Source organism: Diadema setosum, chromosome 5 (assembly GCF_964275005.1).
Source record: "Diadema setosum chromosome 5, eeDiaSeto1, whole genome shotgun sequence".
Lineage (NCBI taxonomy): Eukaryota > Metazoa > Echinodermata > Echinoidea > Diadematoida > Diadematidae > Diadema > Diadema setosum.
In genome coordinates, this window is record NC_092689.1 from 14,745,734 (window position 1) to 14,763,027 (window position 17,294).

Sequence of the window (17,294 nt, forward strand, 5' to 3'; positions counted from 1 at the left end):
ATATACAGAATATTTAAGTGATGATTTTAATATATTTAGGATGCATACTTTGTATTACGTTACTTTTTGTTGATGGAAATGAATTGAATTGAAATTGATAATTTTGTGTTACAGGAAGCAATATTTTTTTAATTTGAGTTATTAATTCTATGAATATCAGTCTAACTAGCTCTATTTACATACACATACACACACACACACACACACACACAAAACGTGAAATATACTATTATTAAAACTTTAGAAGTGGAATTTTTGTGGTGTGGAAACTTTCCCGCAATTTCATATAGCATGACTCCAGCACAAAGTAAAAGCACAAGAATGTCTTGCTTGTTACAGTGCACTCCCGTTATAATGAACACGGTTATAACAAAATTCCGGTTTTACAACGAAGTAAAAATTCAGGCCGCCACTTCATCCACTCTGTTTTCTATTATCTATTTGTTCGGTTACAACGAAAGAAAACTGCCGGTCCCAAGCACTTCATTAAAACGAGAGTCCACTGTATATGTAATACTATTTGATATACTAACTCTGTGGAATTAAAAGCATGTGAAATTCACTTTACACGGCCAAGCACAAAAAATTACTAACTCTGCGGAATTAAAAGCATGTGAAATTCACTTTACACGGCCGAGCACAAAAAATTACTCACATTCAAAACATCACTTTAAGCAATACACTGTAGTTGAAAGCCACACTTCCACATTCCAGCAATGAACATTCACTGACACAGTTTGGGTGTGTTATATATTATTTACATTTTATTTATCGCAATGACACTCCATTGCTTTCCAACATTTCTTTCTTTTTTCCAGTGATTTCATTTCACATAATTGAAGATGAAGATCCTTCCAAGTATGAGATGTACGTTGACACGGAAGGAGAAGAAACAAAAATATATAAAGTGAGAGAGAGAGAGAGATCCGACAAGGAGAGAGAGCATTACATATGCATGCAAATAGTACGTATCAGTATGATTAAATATAATGTCTGAAATATAAATATTTAAAAGTCGCAGAGGTGGACAGGTGTTCTTAAAATCATCTCAATGGCACCCCACCTGGAAAGATATTAAAATCATCGCTTAATCTTATGTACAATAATGGTGTTGTCATAATCATGTATTACCTTCTGAATGCCATGGGTACAGCACATCTCATCCCTTGTGTGAGAGTGAATAATATAAGGAGATATATTATATGGGCAAATAGCCCAAGATCAAGATTTTTTTTTTATGTACAGTATGTACATGTAGAGAAAAAAATAATAGTCAAAAGACATAATATCACGAAAGTTAATCAATCTATATGATCTACTTCAGACTTAACAAAGAGAACAAATCAAAAAGAAAAATCTTCATGGAATGAAACTGCACCATCTACATCAAATAAAAACCCAAAGACCGTGAAGAATACTGTACCCAAAATCCCACACAAAAATAAATTCTGAAATGTAAGGCACGTTCGTGTACATATATCCTAAATAATACTGCACATTCTTGTAAACATTCAGCAAAATGTAGCTCTGGTGGCAGGACAGTGAGGTCAATAGATAATCGACCAAAAACTGGATCAGTCGCTTGTTCCTTGGAAAAACAAAAGTGATATAAATACTTCATAGTTCGGTTCTTATCAAGTTCTAAAAACTCCACTGCTGCATCAACTTTTCTCATTTACAGCATCATACTATGGTAATCATAAAGGGTATTTCCTATCCCAAGCAAAATTATCCTTTATCACTTATTATTTCCTTCAACCCCCCCCCCCCCAAAAAAAAAAAAAGCAGTCTGTACACATGTACTATCTGCACAGAATACAGCGAGGCTGCTGCCTACTATTTGCATGAATCAGAGTATCATCTCTCAAAACAGGTTTGCATGCACAGCCTTCTGTTGGTCCATAATATCAAACTGTAAGACAATAGCTCTTTAAACCACAGTGCTTCTTCTTCAATCAGAGAATAACTGTTGCCAAAATCAAATATAAATGTGATATCGGGTGACGGTGCTTGCTTGTGGATAATGTGAAATTAAAGACCAGAAGGACGAAGTAATCTGGTGGACATCTTCCAGCGGCAGTTTATTCTTACAGAAATAAGGATATACATATATATATATAGGAAATGAGGATATGAAAACGCAGAAACTAGGCCCGGAAATAATTTGTATGACAGGAATAGTGTGATGAATGAACAGGGGCAGTTTATCATAGAAAAAAACAATAAATATCCTTTAAGCTATAATGTTCACACAACAATTCACACTTATTGAGGACTAGGGCATTTGTGCCTGCACAACCCTATCGTTTCATATGCTTCATTACAAACGTTGACATGTAACAGCACATAGGAGTTCTCTTGGGATTTTCGTTTACATAGCAATTAATTCTCAACAGGAATAACATTTGAAAAAAAAAAAATATATATATATATCTGAGCTGCAGACACAAGATTCTTTTGGCAATGTCAAGGATTAAATGGATTCTTACTCAATTGTAGCAAATGCTGCAATTCTTTGTGTATTTTGGTGTGTATGTGCGCTTGTGTGACAAACCTGAGGCATTTCAACTGTCACATACTGTACGTCAGTTAATTTTCTTCCTTTAATTTATAAAAAATGCACAAGGACTCACTATGACCAAAACCGTTACATTTCAATGCAAGAGGTCTGGGGCGGAAAAAGAGAAAGTCCCTGGACAGTGATATAATACATGAAAATGCTGGAAAATCTTTCATTTGCACCAGCATTTGCATTCAAGATAGTTTGGATCACCTCTGACCCTGTATGAACTTTGGACATTATGCCGCCTGGTTGAGTTGATGCATGTGTTATTTCCACAGAAATCCAAATAAAATGCCTTTACTTTTATACTTACTTGAAATACATGATATTATATATTATTCTTTTAAAAGTCAGACAAACACACACAAACAAATTGTTACAGGTGTCTTACATAATAATGCTACTGTTTTCTGTTGGTTCAATGACAAGTTTAAGCACCAAAACGACGTCCTGAATTTGTAAGTAACATGCCCAAGATTCTTGGATAGGTATTTATGTACATCATCTCTCTGTGACTGTAGTTACAGTTCAAATAAGCTGTTATCGTCTCACAATAAATAAAGAAGCAAAAAAAGGAACACAAATAATAATAATTCAACTACTCGAAAATACGATTGTGACACTGAATAATGGACATGTTAACATAAAAATAGTACAATATCTTACAAAGCACAGTTTGCAAGCATGGAGAGTGACATCACCCCATCAAATCTAAATTAATCATCTATACAAAATAAAACATTACAGCATTCAGCCTTGATTTAAATCATTTTTCAATGGTTTGATTGTTTGGTGTGTATATTTTTTTTTTTTTTTGACATTTGTAAATATGCCCTAACATGAGTTAATAGATTGGCAAAAGACAAATATAAATGTATCATTTTCATGATCATACATCATCAAAATCATCATTTTACATGATTACTCTGACTTAAACCACTATCACCACTCTTCATTCATCATCAAATTTAAATTAATGCTTCTTGATAAATAATAAATTTCATAATAACACGCACAAGGCATAGGTCTTGGTTCATACGTCATATCAGATACCTGCACATTTTGCTGCCTTCCAATGGGCAGCACAATAGTGGAAGAAAAGTTATTTGAACATTTCATTTTTGAGAGGGTTTTTCTTTTCCTATTCATGAATGCCATTTGCATTCAGCAAATGATCATGCAAAAAAAGAAAGAAAAAAAGACAAGATCATTCATTACCACACACTTCCATCAGCACATAGGGCTAACGATGGGCTTTAACCAACTGACTGGCACCCCACACAGACAAGATGGCAAATCGTCTCTTCATCGCTCATTGTGTTTCGCAACGGGGTGCCGCATGTTCAGTTCGTCAGCACTGGGTTCAAATCCCCACCTGATGAACAGAACATTCACCCCAGCAGCAGCCACCACAAGGGAGGGAAGTGGAAGGGCCCCTGTGAGCCCCGAGCATCACACACGCCGCACTGCTCCCTCGACCAACCACCAGGGGGCGGAATCACAGCACCCGCAGCTCAACGCATGGCGAACACAATCATACAGGCAGACAGTGAGTGTCCGCCAGCAGCAATGCTCACATACACAGAAAGCAGCTTGGCATGTTTTTAAGGCACGCGAAGATTTGGCAATTGGGTCACCTTATCACAACCCCACTCAACCACGATCTGCAAGTGACTGGATTGTTTGTGCATTACATTTGTTTTGTATCTTTTTTCTTTTTCTTTTTTACATGGGGAGGGGTAATTATCTGTTGATATGACGAAATGACAAATCCAGCCAAACAGAACTTTATACGGGAACATACAACCATGTATTATATCGCCCAATTTTGAAAGGAATGTCATGTGATGGGAAGTATCAAACACAGCAGGTTACCCACTACACATTTCATCACCTTGTGTGCCACATCTTACTAAAACTTCAGGCTGCAGCACACACAACATCGCGCAAATTGGTGCATTTTGCCAAGTACGGGGGTCTCTCATACGATATTTCAACAGTGCACGAGTTCTTAAGGTCCCCACGATAGACAAGATTGACAGGGGAAAGCTAACACCAACAAGGTTTGAGAAAACCAAATTCAGACATGCAAATGACCCATTACCACTGGCTGATATGCTTCAAACCAGATTGTAAAGATGGAAAGTAAAAAAAATGCATTTTCTAGTCACTCAAGGTCAGAAGTTCATGTGCATTGCCAAAAGGTAATCTTCCACAAGGTCCTTTTAAGACAGAAAAAAAAAAGCTAGCAACTTTGCCGAGAAGTGAAAGATTTTTTCACCGCAATGATCTTACAGGGCATGCTTACACAGCTTAAAAATAGCTTAAAACAGAGGAATGGTCTTTAAAAACATTAATTTCTGTTCTTGGGTCTTTATAAAAAGCACCTAGATATCTTGTGCGGAAGTTGTTGTCATGGTTTCTCTTCACTTGTTGGAGGAGCGATTAATCAGGGCCATGGTGTCGACGGGAATGATTTTGGCTTCCATGTCGGGGTGCATGTAGGCGTCGTAATTGGCCTCCTCGTCGCTTTCCAGGCCAGCCGCGTCTGGCCCCGGGCCTCCCAGCATGGCGGCCATCTTGGCTCCGGTCAGGCTTGAGATGTCCGGGGCGATGTCCGCCAGCAGGGCTGCCTCTTCCTCGTTGTCATGGTAATGCAGACCAAGGCTGGCGAGGACTTCCTCTTCCTCTTGATACGAGAGGAGAGTGCGAGATGAACGCACTGCACAAGGGGAGAGAAACCAGGCACTTTATTTCAGGGGAGTCACATTACAAATGTGGTTGATATCCTACAAAGCACAACTTATTACTTTGGACTATTGAGAATTTGTGCATGAATTTTTACCATCTTTGGCAGTGTACAGCATACACAAAAATAGATCTCTTCCCCTGACTAAGTGCATAAAGGGTTTTAGCCACGTCAGTTAGGTACAGCAAGTTCTTTTAACTGATATTCTGGTGAATGAAAACTCAAATTAAAAAGTTACATACATAACATTGTTATTTGTGGCTAGATATCACAAAACAAGTTACTGGTATATAAAGATGTCCAGACTAAGATCTGACGATATATCATAACATCATTACAAAAATGTCATTTTTTAAAGACTGAACATCTGTATATATCCCTTTTAATAAAACTTAATCAACACAACATCCATCTATTTCATGACATATGGAAACTTACACATGTGAACAAGGTGCAAATAGCAGTGATTGATAGTTGCTAATATCATCTTTCCCAAAAACAAAATTTAGAAAAAAAAAGTAATTGATAGCAAACAAAAACGGCAAAGCCTTACTAGAGTATGTGGTGTAGGGATCCTCGTCGGCATTATGGTTGGGGTCGTCACGGTTACCAGAAGCAGATGCGGAGTACTGATCGTCACCAAAGGGGCCGAAGAAGGGGTGAGGGATCTCATTGTTGGGAAAAGCAGGGGCTGAAGAGAAGAGCTTGGGAAGATGTTGTCTGCTACTCAGGAAGGAGTGTGGTGTCCATGATCCAAGGAAGACAGCAAAACATAAAACTAAGACCTGGAAAAATAAAGAGAAAAGGGCAACATGATTTAAAGCATTTCTCATTTACAAAAATACTGAACAATGAGAGAAATACCTTCTGGATTTTTGCAGCTTCTTTCAGTGAAATACATTTCTACAAATGGGACAGAATTATATTTTTGGTTGAGAAATCTCCTTTCCTCTTCCTATGACAAGGCAAAAGTATGATTCACCACAAAAATCTATGAAACAACATCATCAGTTGAGCCATAGAAGGTTCTAGATCCATTGGCCTTTTGACCAATGTAAGGTCCTTTCTGCTTCTCAATTGATATAATAATTGCAGTCACATGTTTTACTGGTCTTAAAAAGGAAATCACCTCATCTTTCCATAGATAAGAGAGATGCAAATCTTTAGGATACTTATTTTGCATGTATAATAGGGCCACGAGGTCAAAAATAATTGATTGGAAGAACTGTTGAATAACTAGATTATGAAATATTGTGAGAACTATCTAATGCATGTCACTATGGTAGAAAATTTTCAATAATGCATAGATTATTTTGGTCTCGTATGTTTTTGCCGAGTGAATCCCCACCTGTGCCTTGTCAAAGCGTCCTACAATGTTGATTGCACATTTAATGCCCACAAGGGGGCGCTCTTCATCATCTCCAACGGCGCGTATAGCACTGTCTCTGTCCGTGGCGTGACTCGCTAGGTGCCTGACAAGGGAGGGCGGGGTGCGGGAGCAGATCATAAATATGCAGGCAGGATGGTGGTGACCATGGAGGTGGGGTGAACAAATAATAAAAGATACAGACAGGCATGGAAGGGGAACATAAAGTAGACGGCAAAACATGGATGGAAAAACCATAATAATCGCAATGGTAGATCATACACGACAAATCAAAAACATCAAAGAAATGCAATTTGTAGCAAGTCCTGCGTGAGTACAGTGAGGTGGCTGATAGTTAGTGTGCATGAAATTCTTGTGTGCAATGGCCATTGATGTCAGCTAACATGTACACAGGTAGACAACATGACATAAGTGATTTGCCACAGCAAAAGTCATGATGATTGACTTGTGTTACACTTTCTGTGGATATGAAACAAGGTTAGTTAAACTCGGTCTACTTCAAAGCCCCTAACTTGTTTGCAGCCTGGGTCTCTTCTTTTAAAGCAGTCTCCCCCCAAAAAGTAATTAAGGACCAAAAGTTGCAGCTGTCAATGGGAAAACATATACTTAGTTAAAGTCCTTTTGTCATTTTCTCTTTCTTTTAGTGGGGAACAATGCCTCAAAGACAGCTGAATGTCACAAAAACACCATGGGTGACCTCCTATATCTCTGTGACCCACGGGAGAGGTGTTATGATCACATGACAATGATCACAGGTTTACAAACACGAGCTAAACTCACTACAGCAAATAGAATCTGGAGGTCAGAAATAACATGGAAAACTTTCTGCCAAAACTTTTACTAGTTGCTATGTTATCTTCACGTCATCTTGTTATGCAGTAGAGAAAAATATATATAATATATCAACTGGTCTTATCAGGGGCATTTTTCACTGAACTACTGTACTCCTAAAACAACAATGCAGAAATTCAATAGACAAACATGTACATTACATCTTACACATAGTGCAACAAATTTGTAATGCCTTTATAATTACAGGCAAGATCAGAATCAGAACTTTGTTTTACGAGCATGTAATCAATAGGCACTCACTGACACAAAACAAAGAAACAATTTTCATATTGATTTCTTAAAGCAAACTAGGCACAAGAATCACAGACTTGTTAGAAACAGCAAACATTAACAGCAGACACTTCAAACGAACAAAAAATTATTTGGCAACGAGCACTGCTGATCTAGACACACATGGACACTGTAATCACCATATGGAATTTACTTCAACTCGCACATACATGCATTAACTATTTCTTCACTATTTTTAACATTGGGTACATATGAAGTGTAGATTAGCTACCTGTATATATCACACCATATTTTTTTTTCCATTATCAAAATTTTCCCCTTCAATGGCGTGGACAACACTCATTGTCAAGAACAGGAATTAAAGTCTCCGCTTTGATTGATTTAAAAAAAAAAAATCAATATCATAGATATGACTGGATTAGATGCATGAAAATATGTCTGTTTTCGAGCCATTCGTGGGTTAGCAAGCAAATGATTACTTTGGATGGACGGCACATTGATGAGCTTCTAATTATACTTTCTTAAAAATTAGATTTGTTTATGAGTTTGTTTCTCTTTGCAACTTTGTGTAAGTTTTTGCTTTGTTGTCTTTTTTCCAGACACTATGAGTGATTTCCTTAGCTATAGTTCTTCATTGCTCTATAGTAATCACAGGAGAAGATATAAGTTGTTAATGTGTTTACAAAACTGCATTTGTGTTTGGGAATGAAAGAAGATGATGATCATAATACTGTAACGGAAATAAATAAACCTCATCTGCCTTCAGTAGGATGCTATCCATAGCATATGAAAGGTGTAGCAATATGAGAGGGGAAAAAAGGATTCTTGGTAATTAGCAAGGTGACTGATGTTGTGATGGTGAGGATAACGATTACATTTATCTTGAGGAACCAGATTATGTCTTGTCACAACTGAGAGTAAGGGGATTATGAGGCAAAACTCAGCAGGACAGTCCTCCAAACTCACCATGAGGCACGTTCCTGTCTGGGTGGAGCTGGCCTTGATAGGCTTGGTGACCTTGTTAACGATGGACTGGAGCTTGGTCAGCTGGGTCAGGAGAGACTGGTTGGTGGTCTCCAGGCTCTCCACTTTCTTCCTCAGCTCAGTGTTCTCGTGGGTGTAGCTGTCCATCCTGGTAGGGTGATGGAGGAGGAGGAGAAGGAGGAGGAGGAGGAGGAGGATGAGGAGGAGGAGGAGGAGGAGGAGGAGGAAGAGGAGGAGAAAGAGGAGGAGGAGGAAGAGGAGGAGGAGGAGGAGGATGAGAAGGGAAGACAAGGAGGAGGAGGAAGAGGGGGAAGAGGAGGAGGAGGGAAGACAAGGAGGAGGAGGAAGAGGGGGAAGAGGAGGAGGAAGAGGGGGAAGAGGAGGAGGAGGAGGAAGAGGGGGAAGAGGAGGAGGAGGAGGAGGAGGAGGGGGAGGAGGAGGAGGGAGGAGGGAAGAGGGAGGAGGGGAAGATGATGAGGATGATGATATGATGAGGAGGAGGAGGAGGAGGAGGATGAGGAGAAAGATGAGGAGGAGGGAGAGGAAGGAGGAAGAGGGGGAGGAGGAAGAGGAGGAGGGGAGAAGGAGGAAGATAAAGAGGGTGAGGAGAAGATGGTTGGGGTGGAAGAGGAAAATCAAGAGGCATCATTTAGATGTCATTTCATCAGGTGCCACACTGCTCCTGCACAATTACTTTGTACACTCAGAGTAGATTTGGGAGTCCTTTGCACATGTTTGCCACAATATGGAGAGCATTAGCATTAATGAGAAAAGAATGCTCAAAGCAAAATTTCCACATAGCACTAAAAAAACTATAAAAACAGTGGCATATATCGTTCGCAGTTTTAAATATCACTTTGCTTTTAGCATAGGACACTAAGTTGCCATATGTGTGACTTGTGTGGCTTTCACACTGAAAGTCCAGTAATATACAGGCAAGGTAGGGCATGACTTTAACAGCTAGGCCCGGCATCACATCCATGAATACCGGCACATTATTCTGTAGCCTTGACTGATGACTGTCACACTTCAAACTGCCATGAACAGGAGGTGCAAATGAACAGCACAACACGTATAAATGTGCTCATGAAGGCTACCACAACAGCCACAGGATATCATCACATGTGCTCTGTTTATCACCAATTGAGACACACACTAAAAAAACAGGGTTTGATATCTGTCAACATGTGACAGTAGAGACTTCCAAATTTAGTTCAAGTTTCCACAATACATGCCATTGTCACAGGACCCAGACAATGGCCATCAAATGATGTTGGCAGGGAATACACTATGAAGCTTACTGATGAAATGATACACTTTGGAAGTTATCTTTGTCCATGCCAACACTAACAGACATCAGACTGGAAAGCTAACATTAACTCTCTGTGGTCACACTTCATCCACGCAAGCCCAATGCAATATTTTACTTACAGTGAATACATACACTGTCCATACTAAATAGCATATTTAAGTCCATCAGTTTGACATTGTAACAATGGGATAGAATTTGCATCTGCTACCAAACATTATTGATTTCCTGAACCCAGTTCAGAAATGTTAAGAAGCTCCAGTTATTAACAGAACCTAAATATAATTCTTTTGAATATCTGAGTGAGAGTACCAGTAATGTCAAAACCTGGACAGAGTTTTCCCCTTTCCTGTATTCATTTTGACAGCTTCAAAGGAAAACAATTTGAAGTATCTTATATTTTGAAATTCCTGACTTGTCTACAGTATGGCATACCAGATTTAATATTTGATTCACTGCGTATTCTGCCGATTCGAGTACATCATCAACATATTCTATTCGGGTAGACTATTCTTTTAACAATATTGTGATGGCACTATGTGGAATCATGATGTACAGTGAAGTGTTTTGACCTTAATCACAGAAAGAGGTGATATTTGTAAAGATGACAAGTCCTCACTAAGGATTGTATTGAAAGTCAGCCTTGAGGTAAACTGAACCATTAGTGAAAAATTAATAGTGAAAGTAAAGGATGTAAGTCATAACAGATAACAGTCTATATGGAAGGTGAACTAGTGCAGGAACCCACCACACATCTGACATGGCCCGGGGGGCACACAAAACAAAAAGCAAAATGAAAAAAAAAAATTGTCTGTGCCCAAAGAGCGTGCAGGTGATGATGTGAGGACGTATTTGTTCTGCCAAAGCTTACAAGGGCATCAGCTGACGTTAGCCTATGGTCTCTCTCCGCACGAAAAACGTCTGCTCATGTTTATAAGGTCCGAGATTGATCACTTCCTAAACGTCATCACGTACATGAACTTCCTCCCCTCTTTACCCCCATCCCCCCCCCCCCCCACTCATGTTCCAACTCATGAATGAGTTTCATGACCCAACATTTCACAACAAGAGCTACTGCCAACAGTGCCACCGAACAACAATCTTTTCCCACTTTCAGTTCTTTTTTCTCACCTTTTTTCCAGCGCCTCCAGATACTCCTTCTTCTTCCTTCTGCTTTCCTGAGCTGAAATCTGTCAGTCAAATTGTGCACAGAAAAAAAAAAAATAAATAAAAGAAAACAATCCTGCTACGGATGAAGGGAGGTCGAGAACTACGAGAGGTCACAAAACTCTTGTTTAAAGTGCTCAACTTCCTAAACGGACTCAAATCGGTCACATGATGGTTTTGTTATCTTTCACCAGAAATGGGCAAAAAAAAAAAAAAAAAAAAAAAACCCATCCCAACACATCACTGACACTTCGGCAATAAATCTGTCATGTGAGGAGTTGTTTGTTTTTTTTTCCTTCAAATTTGCTAGGTTTCAGTTCTGAAAATTCTGTATGACAGACAGAGGTCATATATGCTTTCTGCCCTCTGCTATTCAAAGCTTTGGTACTTTCAAACTTCAATTATCCCTCATTCCACTGAACCACAGTTCCATCCTATAATAAACACACTGCTGTACATTTTGACTCACAGCTAAGAAGATGCCAATGGTATGAAACATGACTCATTTTTTTTCTTCATATGAAATTATGCTCTCTATAGAAGATCATGCAGTCCACGCTTGGTTTTCTTCAAAGAAATGCTATCTTGTTTGACCATATTTCCTGTTTTCTTCCCGGAATGAAAACTTCCTGAGTTTTACAACGACACTGAAATGCATCTGGCAATGATTATCAACACATTCTGAAATCAGAGACTACTTCTATTCCGCTTCAATTTCACATTGGCCTTCAATCAATGGTGTAAAAGGATTTTGTCCAGCATACAATACTTGGAATGCACAAAGTAATACTTCCCTTTCCATTAATACCATGTTACTAAGAGTGACGTTAAAAGAGATGATAGCTTCACATTTTCAAGTGCACCAATACTCGTGCAGACAATAATTTCTATACATAAGGCAAACCATCAGAGACTGACTACTTCAGCAGTTTTGATTGTAAAAAGTAAGAAAATTTTTTTTTTGCGTTGCACTAACTTCACAGACAAGAACAAAAAAACAAACAAACAAACCAAAAAACACTGTTCTGCAATTTCAGTGATAATTGAACTCACTGAATTTGGCATTCCAATCAGATAGCCCAATTCAATCAATTACTGAAATCAAATTACAGAAATAGCCAGTCAAATTGAATACTGTATTAGAGCCATCCAAAATCTACACATAGTAGCATTGCATTCTTGGCAGTGAACACACGAGTATTACTGACATTTGGAGAAAAAAAAAAAAAAACATTGTATATGGTATGTATGATACTTTCCTTCCGCCTTGAACAATATGTAAATTTCATATGATGTGATGGAATGTCTCTTGTTTGTTTCAAATCACCAAATTTTGAAGCAGAAACACACCAAATAAGGATATTAGGACTGTTTTGACTTCATATTGCTTGTTCCTTTCTATAATTTACGGTGAGATCTGTCACACACTTTCTCCATACTGATCCAATATTAACCTATTGCATCTAGAACCAGGTGTGCCTAGTATAATTATCTATGGGGGATTACCTATCTTGGCAACAATGGGTTCAAAATAAAATCTGGTGCCAGAGGCCTCCACCTCAATGAAGTTTGCATATAATGGCAAAGCGGGACTCTCGTCTAATGGTATTACTGGTCCCCCAGTAAAGTCAAACCAGTCTACAAGAGCCATCTACGTGTGACGGGAAAAGGGGCCTTTATAGACGGGTGGCCATAACAGACACTGTCTTTGACATGTCTTTTCTCTCGGGGGTGGGATTTCTTAGTTGCTGTATATGACAGGTGGGCACTGTAGACAGGTGGGCACTGTAGACAGGTGGTTGCTATTAAGGCAGGTTTGCCTGTACTAAACAACTGAAGAGCTGAAAAAAGGGCAGGTGAATGAGACAATGATAGAAATGATGCAGGTCACATGACATGACACAACACGACATGGCATATAAACTGAGCGATGTGTCATTGGCCTCGACCCACCTTGTTCTTGATCTTCCTCCGCACTTTCTTGAGGGACTTCTCCTCCGCCTTGGTGAGGGGTAGCTTGGTGGGGATCGGGTAGCCCTCCTGCTTCAAGGTCCGCTTCTCTTCCTCCGTAAGGATGAGGGGGCCAGACTGTGGCAATTTCTGCAAAGGACAAAAAAAAAACCAAAAAAAACACCAATAAGAATGCCCATCATTGTCTGCGATAACACAAAATGCCATTCATGCGTATTAAATACTTTCACCTGATAGAAAAATATCCTGGCAACCATGCAACCCCCCCCCCCCAAAAAAAAAAAAAAAAAAAAAAAATCTTGGCATGTAATTCCTAACCTTGTAGTCGTTAATGAACCCAACAGCAATGGCTATGATTAATCCCAACAATCGAACATCTGCCAAAAAAAAAAAATAATAATAATACTGCTGCCACTGTCTAATACAATTACACTCACATACAGCTAACTTTTCCCGCTCCTGCACCATTGCCATGCAAACAGCAAAGGATCATTGTTACACAAATGAGTAGTACATGCACATAAATACACGTAGCGGGCTCCTCCAAGGCACCCCAGTAACAGGAAAAGGTTTCTATCAATCCTTATTGAAACATTTCCTCCGCAACCCATTGATTTGGAGGCAGGCCACACACTAGCGTACGAGCTTCCTGCCAAGCTACGAAATTGATTGCGTGATCTTGGCAGCACGCTACCTCTACGAGTCTCAAGCACAGCACGTCTGTGCCCGTTTCCATGCCCTTTCACGGAGACGACAAAACTAGCACTCCTACAGGGTCTGTGCTCTGACAGATACCTGCACTGCACGCCATGGTCAGCCATTTAGCACGGCATTTGGAAATGAAATTAGTACTCTCTACCTTATCAGCTACACGCACAGCTGAGAATGGGCACATCAACTCTTCCAAGTAATTTACAAAATCTAAAATAATATCCACAGGTGTTGTGAAATTAAGGTGTGTGACTTTTGTAGCAGTGAAACCACTTTTTCTTCTCAAAGTGATCAGACTTAGCTTTCATATGACATCATAAAGGTACTGATTACAAAAAGCACTACACTAAGCTTTATCAATAATTATTATTAGTTGTTGTTTTTTTTTCAAACATGGATTCAACACATTTCTCGCACAGTCAAAATGGACATAAAAGAATCTTTAAAACTCAAAAACAGTTTTGCGAGATAAGAATAGCCGACTCACAGCCAATGTACATTGTACATGTGACCTGCTACCTATGACCTATGACCTGTGACCCTTAGTCTAGTCCTTCCAAAAATCTCACCTGGATGTTGGTGAAGAGTTGCGGGCTGACGGTGCGAGTGTGGCAGATGGGTTTCTTGGCGGGCTGGGTGTGCAGCGCGCGGGGAGAGGAAGGTGCGGAGGATCCCGACCGTTGAGGGCTCTCTCCCCCATCACTGTCGCTCGCTGTGCTCCCTGGCGGTGTCGGGGGCAGCTGGAGTTTGCTATCCAGTCCTGACAACAGAATATCACAAGATTTCACAATTACACTTTCACAATTCATCACTTTCACAATTCATAGATTTCACAATTCATAGATTTCACAATTCGCAGCTTTCAAAATTCATGGCTTTCACAATTTGTGGTTTTTTACAAATTGTACATAGAAATTGTTTTGTTCATCTCTCTACATTGGGGCTTGACAACAGAACATTCACTGTCATTCAAAGTTGACAAATGGTTACACTTGACTGATGGTTTACCTGTGTAGCGACAAAATAAGATGGCAAGACACCTCAACTTTAATAAATTTGAAGAAGACATACCAGTGAACATTGATGAAATAGGAAAACTGTCAATGATTCTTGGATGAAAGACAACATTTTGCCAATTTGAAGTTTCTGGATTTTGACTCACAGACGGACTTCTTAGATACGGATAAATAGATCTTTACAATTTTTTATTAGATTTATGATACTAAAACATACTTTCTAAAGTGTAAAAATGTACACTAATTCAGTCTATTCATTGAAACAAAAATGATAGAAAAATCCTCAAATTCTTCATAAGAATATATGCAAATTCACAAGATGTGGATGAAAACAATAGCACACAATAACAAATACATTCATATTCTGATGAATATACCTTTTTTAAATGGCTTTATTTCATTTTTCACATGACATCAATCAAAAGAAAGTGAGTAGAGATCTTCTCTCTTTCATACAAATGCAGCTGGGGCAAAAGGCAAATAACACTGCATGTTATTTGAAAGTCACAGCTTGAATGTCACAAACAGGAAGTTCCGACAGAGTTGCCGTTGCCAGTAATTCATCGACCGACATTCTTCATTTATTAGCAGGTCAGACCTCTTGAAAGTAAATGTCTGGCGAGTTAGACACACAAAAATATACAGTACTGCCAGAAAGAAACTACAGGCATTACATTTTGATGGGTCTGTGGGAGACCATGGCAGCCTGAGGAAACAGATTCCAAGCATCTTCCTCTGTCTGATCTTTTGTTTCTCAACCTGTTGAGGATGAGCTAATTTTGCTAAACCACGCATTTCCAATAGGCACTTGCCCGAGTGTACTCGGGACTCGTCTTGAACGGGTTAAAAATGAAAATGACAAGATTCTTGATGTGCTACTTCAGATTGGGGTTTCTTCCTGACACTGAATTCATACAGCCCCAGAAATGAGAAGAAAGAGAGCCTCTGAAGAGAATTTGGAAATTTGACCAGCTTAGGTTCATTTTTTTTTTGTCTCTGACTTGCAATACACATGATAATTTCTTACAACTAAAACAGAAGATAATGAGAAATTACTTCTCCAGCATGCATAAATTTTGAACTACAATGGCACAAAACTATAAAATATCTCCTCCACATTGAGGTCAGTTTCATAAGCAGTAAGTAAATTTCTTTTTGACTAATGAATCTACTTCATTATTCTTTCCTCTGCATCTGAGGATCGCATTCAATACAGTAAGAAGTGTGCATTTCTGGGTGACAAATGAGGTGTCAATTGTTTACTACCACCGATGCGGTTCTGCAAACACTGCATGCATGAACACTTGTGGGCTGCTCGGATGGTTCTTTCCTTTGTTCTCATTTCCATTTCGGGGTTTACTCTACCACTGGTGGCACCCACAGAGCTTCAACGCTCCTTGAGGAACCGTCAGATGGAACAGATTGACAAGGTCTACCTGCCATACTCTACGTCTTCTACAATTCAGCTGTTGGCCCTTGTTTTAACAAAGTGCAGTGGAGAGATCCTGGCTGACATTTCTTTCATGGTGCACAGATACCATGTAACAATGTGGAGTCTTCGTGAATGTTTCATGGGTGTGGGTGCTTATTTGCATACAAAGTAAAGCCCTGCTAAACCACGGATGGTCTCTACTGTAAAGATATTAGGGACCTTTAGATTTATGGCGTGGATGTTTGGACAACGATTGTGTTGACCATTCTCCCCTATCCCTGCATCATGTTGTAAAGTAGCTTTAGATTATGTGAAAACGCAAACTGTACAAAGTAAAATGGCACCCCCATATGATTAGTACATCGAGTAGCTCTCTGTGTCACAAATCGGGCAGAAGCAAAAATGGCACAGAATGCATAGTGCAAACTCAGATGAAGCAAGATCGATTTTGATTAAAGTAATTCTATGCAGGAGCAGAGCATGTTTTTTCTTTTTCTTTTGAAATTCTGCCTTGCAAAAATATAAAGCTCCATTTAAGAAGTATTACTGACTTGTGACAACGTGTGTGGCTGAGATATATCCAACATGTTTATAATGGTTTACTTCTCCTGCAATTTGTGCATATTGTAGCAAAATCTTTCATCAACTATTTCTCATACACCACATGCAACCTGCAAGCAGATTTTGGTGAGAATGTTCAGGGCATTACAAGAAGCAATGCTACCCCCTCACAGCACCTTAGACTGACACAAATAAAAGGTGTCTGACCTCTTGCTATTGGATTTCATTTTCATTGTAATAACTACAACTAACGTCGTGTCTTCACTACGAACAACTGAAAAGCCCAATCCGCTTTCCCTTATCCATGAGTAGGCGGCTATTCTGAGAAGTAACAGATTAGGCAGGGAGCTTTCAGTGTATT

General features: G+C 39.2%; 1 protein-coding gene across 1 annotated transcript in view; it reads right to left on the reverse strand.

Annotated features, from left to right (window-relative positions):
* Positions 1-1,853: 1,853 nt before the first annotated feature.
* LOC140228603 (cyclic AMP-responsive element-binding protein 3-like protein 1) overlaps positions 1,854-17,294 on the reverse strand; it is a 51,951-nt gene continuing 36,510 nt past the window's right edge. The window contains exons 4-9 of the mRNA XM_072308838.1: positions 14,494-14,684; positions 13,196-13,342; positions 11,207-11,265; positions 8,749-8,914; positions 5,866-6,097; positions 1,854-5,285 (exon numbers count right to left, since the gene is read on the reverse strand). Of these exons, the coding sequence (XP_072164939.1) occupies positions 4,990-5,285; positions 5,866-6,097; positions 8,749-8,914; positions 11,207-11,265; positions 13,196-13,342; positions 14,494-14,684 (1,091 nt within the window). The 3' untranslated portion in view covers positions 1,854-4,989. The remainder of the gene's footprint in view (positions 5,286-5,865; positions 6,098-8,748; positions 8,915-11,206; positions 11,266-13,195; positions 13,343-14,493; positions 14,685-17,294) is intronic.